The sequence below is a fragment of the Scylla paramamosain genome, chromosome 28 (assembly GCF_035594125.1).
Source record: "Scylla paramamosain isolate STU-SP2022 chromosome 28, ASM3559412v1, whole genome shotgun sequence".
Taxonomy (NCBI): domain Eukaryota; kingdom Metazoa; phylum Arthropoda; class Malacostraca; order Decapoda; family Portunidae; genus Scylla; species Scylla paramamosain.
Window position 1 is genome coordinate 15677251 of NC_087178.1, and position 7572 is coordinate 15684822.

A 7572-nucleotide genomic window follows, 5' to 3' on the forward strand; every position below is an offset into this window, starting at 1 on the left:
GAGAAGGAGGAGGAGGAGGAGGAGGAGGAGGAGGAGCACCAGCAGTAGCAGTAGTAGTAGTAGTAGTAGTAGTAGTAGTGTGTGTGCGTGTGTGTGTGTGTGTTCCATGGTTGTTCACCGATTCTATCACTAACAGAGAGGGTCATTTAATTTTTAGAAATATAGTTTTGCCAAAATGACGATTTCTTCAGAAGAAATACAAGATAGACGATAATAAATAAGTGAATAAACAAACAAATACGGCCACAAATTGTTCTAAGACAAAATATCGATCCTAATTGTGAAAAAGCCAGTGTACTAGTATACTACTACTACTACTACTGCTACTACTACTACTACTGCTACTACTAGGACTACTATTTCTTATTCTTATTCTTCTATAACAACAACAAGAACAACAAAATCAACAACTGCTAGTACTGCTACTGCTACTACTACTACTACTACTGCTGCTACTACTACTACTACTGCTGCTGCTACTACTACTACTACTACCACCACCACCACCACCATAAATAACGATAATAATAACCCTTGCGTAGTATGTGCACCGCTTACGTGTACACCAAATTAACCAAACATGTGCCAACAATTCATAAGACACGAGACACAATGCAAGGCAGCAAATGTGTGGAAGCGATATGATTATTATATTCGTTATATCATTTTAGACTTACGACTAAACCTTTAGCATTTTGTCAATATACATATAGAGGAAGCGCATTCAAGTAGCGGCAAATGTTGTAATGGTGTGTTCCTTGCCAATAAATAATAGTAGTGGTAATAAGAGCAGTAATTCTCACTCTCACTCCAGTTTCAACATTTTGCTTCCATCTTCAAAGTCAGTGTCATTGCTGGTCTTCATTTTGTAATAGGAGTGACCGAGTTTTTTATTGTTTATTTCTCTTCCTTCCCTTATTGAGGTCTTGGTCTTGATGGTATTAGTGGAAATATACGCATTGCTTGGTTTGTATTTATTCATTAGTGTTATTGTTGTTGTTGTTGTTGTTGTTGTTATTATTGATGGTGTTGTTGTTGTTATCAATATTATTATTATTATTATTATTATTATTATTATTATTATTATTATTATTATTATTATTATTATTATTATCATATAGTCAGTGTAATCGGATGTTTTTTTTCATCAAAATATCTCTGCAGCTGTATGCTCTTTACTAAAAAACAACAGTGTATGGTAGTAACATGACAAGTATTAAGAAAAATCAAATCGCGATAACAACAAAGATTGTTGTTGTTGTTATTATTATTATTATTATTATTATTATTATTATTATTATTATTATTATTATTATTATTATTATTGTTATCATTATTATTATTATTATTATTATTATTATTATTGTTACTACTACTACTACTACTGCTACTACTACTGCTATTACTACTACTACTACTACTACTACTACTACTACTACTACTACTACTACTACTACTACTACTACTACTACTACTACTACTATTACTACTACTACTACAACTACTAAAATAACAATACTAATGATAACAAATATAAGTAGTAGTCATAGTCGTAGTAGTAGTAACAGTAGTAGCAGTAGTATCACCCCACCACCACCACCGTGCTGAGCGCACAGCCAGCGGTGGAGAGAAGGCCACTGTTGCCGCCCCGCCTGTGTGTGTGTATGTGTGTGTGAACGCTGTGTGGTGAGCGGCGGTAACTTAGCATTCATAGTACCGAATTTATGCCCCAACCGGCACAGGATTTGAGCGCATTTTTTTTGTTTGTTTTAGCAGATTAAGTTCGGATTTAGCGGTGATTTTTTTCAACGTGTTTGGTTCAGGCAGCGGTGAAAGCAAATACTAGAAAAGAAAAGCGTGATATTATTTTCCATAAGCGAATGTTATTTATGGTTCACGGTGAGTATAGAAACGCCCGTTTGATTATTATTAATTTTTGTTCATCGACAGGAAGATAATGCTATGCAAAAGAATATTCAACAATGTCCTTTACGTTAGAGAGAGAAAGATGAATATTGCTAACACTACTACTGCTACTGCTACTACTACTACCACTACTGCTACTACTACTACTACTACTACTACTACTACTACTACTACTACTACTACTACTACTACTACTACTACTTTTACTACCACAATTGCTTATATTACTACTACTACTGCTATCGTTACGAGGGTACTAAAATTAACATTTTTTTTTAGGAAGAAAATATTATCCAAAGAATATTCGTGTCCTTTGCATTAGAAGAAAAAAACTGAGTATTGCTAACCCTACACCTACAACATCAACAACAACAACAACAATAACAACAGCAACTACTACTACTACTACTACTACTACTACTACTACTACTACTACTACTACTACTACTACTACTACTACTACCATAAAGCTTTGAGTAGCAGTATAGCCGTAGTGGAAAAGTAGCAGCAGCAGCAGTGATAGTACAGCAGTGGTAGATGCAGAGAAGGGAGGGCGGGGCGGGAATTTCAGAGGCGGTGCGGCGGCGGCGGCAATATGCTGCTGTGAGGCGGACAAATCCCCTCACGCCGCCGCCGTCGCCACCATCGCCGCCGCTGCCATCACAGCCGCCACTCACACCTCCAGAGCACTCAAGAGTTAAGAGAGTGCCCTACTTAAGACGCCCCGAGCAATACCTTAAATACATTACATAAAAAATATGTCGTTTTAAAAATATATACGAAATACAAGTTATTATTATTACTATTATTATTATTACTATTATTACTGTTATTGTTATTATTATTATTATTATTATTATTATTATTATTATTATTATTATTATTATTATTATTATCTCCATCATTATTATCATTGTTATTTTCATTATTGCTGTTATCACATTATTATTATTATCATTATTATTATTATTATTATTATTGTTATTGTTATTAGTATCATCATCATCATCATTAATATTATTGTCATCATTGTTACCATTATCAGGATCACCATCGTCATCACCATCAATTATCAATATTACTATCTATTATAAATCATGTTCCGTTATCATTACCATTATCATCATCTACATTTTCACTATTAACTTCATTGTTGTCATTATACTGAGCGCGTGTCTAATGTACGAAATATCTTCCAGTGCCACTCCCAGGACGGCGAAATGATATACGAGAAAACTACAGCGAAGCACGAGAGTGGCAGAATAACAGAACATCAACAGGATAACAAGTATATCAAGAACATCCCAGCCATGCGTCCCTCGCCAGGCTGAAGCGCAGGGCAGGGCTTCCAGCAGCACACCTCTCAGACACACAACACACAACACCACGCTGATCCCCGCTACCTGGACGCTGTGTAAATACCGCACTTCCTACACTGCACGTCTCGGAACGTCCATCTATCTATACGTCAGGCCGGCAATCCCATACACGGGGTGGGACAAAGCACCACACACACACACACACACATACACACACATATCATTTACTCTCTTATCCCCGTCAGTAGTAAAAAAAACAGAGATAGAAAAGTATTATGGTACACTCATATCAGATTCTCTCATTACTTGTGTTTATCTGTTATCAATTTATTTAGCAGGTCCATCACAGTGTTAGTGGACAGTGTCTGTAAGTGTATATATATAAAGGTATCATCGCACACTCATAAATATCAAATTCTCTCATTATTTTCTTGTACTTATTTATCTGTCATGGTGCAGTGTGGGCGGGGATTGTGTTACTGCCGCTCAGTGTGTGAGTAACAGTGCATCCCGCTGGTCCGGCGCTACTGTTTACCTGGGCAGTCCGCGGCACTGAGTGGTGGGTGTTTCATCTTGCGCTGTGTGTGTGTGTGTGTGTGTGTGTGTGTGTGTGTGTGTGTGTGTGTGTGTGTGTGTGTGTGTGTGTGTGTGTGTATGGCTTTGGTCGTGGTACTTTGCTAGTTACGTATCACTTCCAAATGTGGAGCATTTAATGAAACTATGGTTAGATACGAACATGAATGTAGCGATGTCATTTATGTTCTGTAAGATTTGAAAAAAAACAATGATATAATTCATCGCATATATATATATATATATATATATATATATATATATATATATATATATATATATATATATATATATATATATATATATATATATATATATATATATATATATATATATATATATATATATATATATACTGCTAACGCATTCATATTCCCCCATATGAAACAATATTATAGTAGTAGTAGTAGTAGTAGTAGTAGTAGTAGTAGTAGTAGTAGTAGTAGGAGTAGTAGTAGTAGTAGTAACGATAGCGTGATCATGATAATGATAAAAATAATAATAGCAACAACAACAACAACAATAATAATGATAATAATAATAATAATAATAATAATAATAATAATAATAATAATAATGATAATATAGTAATTATTATTATTATTATTATTATTATCATTATTATTATTATTATTATTATTATTATTATTATTATTTGCATTATATCCATTATAGATACTGCAATGATAATAACACAATAATGATGATAATGATGATGATAATTATATAATATAATAATAATAATAATATTATTATTATTATTATGAAAATATCATTAATAGTAATAGTGATAATAATATTAATAATAATAATAATAATAATGATATTATTATTATTATTATTATCATTATTATTATAATTATTAATGTTATTATTATTATTATTATTATTATTATTATTATTATTATTATTATTACTATTATTGAAATCATTATTATTATCATTATCATTAATATCAGCACTATGATTACTATCCAAGTTTCCGCAGTGTGCGGTGCCGCCACACGCCGCCGAGTGGCGAGGACAAGTCTCAGGTTACGCGGCTCAAACCGGCGGTCGTCCCTGGCGTCTGTCGCGGCCACGCGGCCCGCGGCTTTCCGTCGTGCACCGCCACAACAATAATGTCCGTCTACCACGCTGCGCTACCCGCCGACAGCAGGCGACCCGCCAGGGAATCAAGTGACAGCGCCGCGGCAGCGCGTTCCCCGGGGACCTGGTCGCCCCTTCCCCGGAATTCAATAACGCCTCTACCTTACAAACATTCAAACAGACTAACCTGGGCTGTGGGCGTCGGGATGAGCGGCGTGGGCGTCGGGTCGGAGGCCCAGCATTGGGGGCATGCCGCTGTTCATGGTGACGGGCGTGACAGGGCCGCCCAGCCCTCCCACGCCCATGCCGGGCAAAAGGGCGGGGTTCATCCAGACATGGCGGGAGTCTGGGAATAGCGAGTGCTGCTGGTGGGCGGCGAGGGCGGCGTGGCGCGAGTATAAGAGGTGGGGCGCTGCCCCTAGGGAGCCGCCAGCCCCGAAGGAAGAGGAGGCGGGCGGGGCCGGGGGCGAGTCAGACTGGGACCCCAGCCCCAGCAGCTCTTGGATGGCGAAGGGCGAGCGCTGGGGCAGTGTGGGAGCCGTGAGGGCCGTCATGTGGGCGTGGGCGTGGAGGGAGGGCGCCGACACATGCACGGTGCCACGTTCCATCATGGCGCGGGCGTGCGGGCGGTGAGTCACCAGCCGGGGCCGATCACCATGCCGCAGCCGCCGCCCGCAGGCCGATCACCTGCAGGAGAAACACTATCACTGACCCTACTTTGCACATTACGTTTGCACACACACACACACACACACACACACACACACACACACACACACACACACACACACACACTATTAACCATTATAACTCATATGCTTCACTCAAGGACGTCCCAACAGAATCATGAAGCCTACATTGCCTCTCGGCGAAGCTTGAGCCTCAGCATGTGTGCAGCAATGAAGCCTGGCTCTCACAGCTGGTGGTGTCACCGCTGCCTCCCTCAGCCTCACACTGTTCCCTGCCACAGTCCGCCTGCCAAGTCTCCCTCAGCTGCTGACAGCCTTCACCACCACCCGTCACCTAGCCACCGTCACTTGCCACTCCTAACAAGTGCCTGACATGAACACCGCACGAAAAATATCATTATCCCTCCTCTACAGTGTCTGTACACTAGGTAATACCCGGGTGTTGATCACAAGTAGCAGTCCGCCACACACTCTCAGTTTTCACTCTTTCAGAATACATCTCCCATACAGAGTCTATCAACTTTCTGTAGCTACAAAAATTATCTGTAAACTTAACTCACCTCTAGTCTATGTCACCGCCGCCTTAGGAACAGTCACTCCGCCAGGTAAAACCACTGTAAATGCCTCAATACTGCGTCCTTTTCCAGTGTGGCCACTAATTAACTAGTGTAGGTATCACGGGGTTCAGTCCATACCGCCAGGAGTAACAATTGCAGAAGAGATCACAGTGGGGTGTGGAGGCTGCCTATGCTAAACAGCGTGTAGTTCACATATAAAATGGCAGTTAGCGACAGCCCCTGATTTGCTCCGTGGCATCTGCGCACTGGAACGCGCTCGGTGCAGCATCCCGCCATCTCCTTCATCTTGGGCAAGGTTGTGCTGAGTGTTCCCTCAATCAGTTTTCCTGCAGGCGACGCAGACGGTAAGACGGATCCACCCGGACCTGGAAAATAAAGTTGGTTAAAAATGAACATGTAAAGGTAGAAAGTTAATAATATAAGAACCCAGCGAGAACACTGCGCTAGAGAACAAGAGTATCACTTGTGAGTGGTCGATAAGCCCGCCCAGTGGCCACACCCCCTTCCCCGAGGAGCCAATGAGCGCGCCAACGCGGCCCCCTTTGCTGACTAGCGGCCAATCATGGAGCGGTTTCATTGATTGACAAGACTCGAGGGGAATGGAAACTCCATATTATGCCGGCGCCGGGTAGTGTTGGCAGTGGTGACAGGCGGCGCGGCGGGAGAACACCCACTCACAAGCACCCACGCCAAGTGTCAACAATTTTTCAGAGGAAATTTGCATTCCTTTGATCAGAATGTAAATATGCTCGCCCTTCCTTGGCCGTCGATGAAAATAAATATACTTGGTACTACATTCCTTCTCTCCCCGTGCTGGGTGAGTCGATGGGGAGGCGCCGGCCCGCACACCCCTCCACCTGCTCCTCCACCACCACCTCCTCCCGCCATCGCCGCCGCCGCCGCCGCCGCCGCCGCCGCCGCCGCCGCCGCCGTCGCCACCTCCGCCGCCACACTCATTCAATGCATTGGCACCGTAAAAGGGCAGAAATTTCGAACGTTATGAAGTCTCGTTTGCTTTTCTTTGTGGTGCATGAGTGTGATAGAGCGTGGAAATGAGGTCAAGGCAAAGGAAACTCACACTGTGTACACATAGTTATACACACACATGCAACTACGTGAGCACTAATGGTTCTTGCTCCTTCCTCCATCCTAGTGCATTCCTTAAGTCTAGCCTCTTCGTGTTTGATTTATTTATTTATTTACTTATTAATTAATTTATTTATTTACTTTATTTATTTATTCATTCATTTATCTGTTTTGTTTATTTATTGATTGATTTGAATAAATATACCATTCAACGTTCTATCTCTGCCCTCAGTTCCATTGTCACCTGCTTCCTTCACTACGCTCACCATCACAGCTGACAATAAATCTACCCCAGCATCACTCTCAGCAACA

The 7572-nt window shown here is 41.1% G+C and overlaps 1 protein-coding gene across 2 annotated transcripts in view; it reads right to left on the bottom strand.

Moving 5' to 3' along the window:
- LOC135115003 (visual system homeobox 1-like) overlaps positions 1 to 7314 on the bottom strand; it is a 116635-nt gene extending 109321 nt beyond the window's left edge. The window contains exons 1-2 of one of the 2 annotated variants that reach the window (XM_064031408.1): positions 6157 to 7314; positions 5095 to 5594 (exon numbers count right to left, since the gene is read on the bottom strand). In XM_064031408.1, coding sequence (XP_063887478.1) covers positions 5095 to 5518 — 424 coding nt within the window. In that variant the 5' untranslated portion in view covers positions 5519 to 5594; positions 6157 to 7314. Of the gene's footprint in view, positions 1 to 5094; positions 5595 to 5764; positions 6127 to 6156 lie in introns of those variants that run through there. The other variant, XM_064031410.1, reaches the window with a different exon arrangement.
- Between the last annotated feature and the right edge of the window lie 258 nt (positions 7315 to 7572).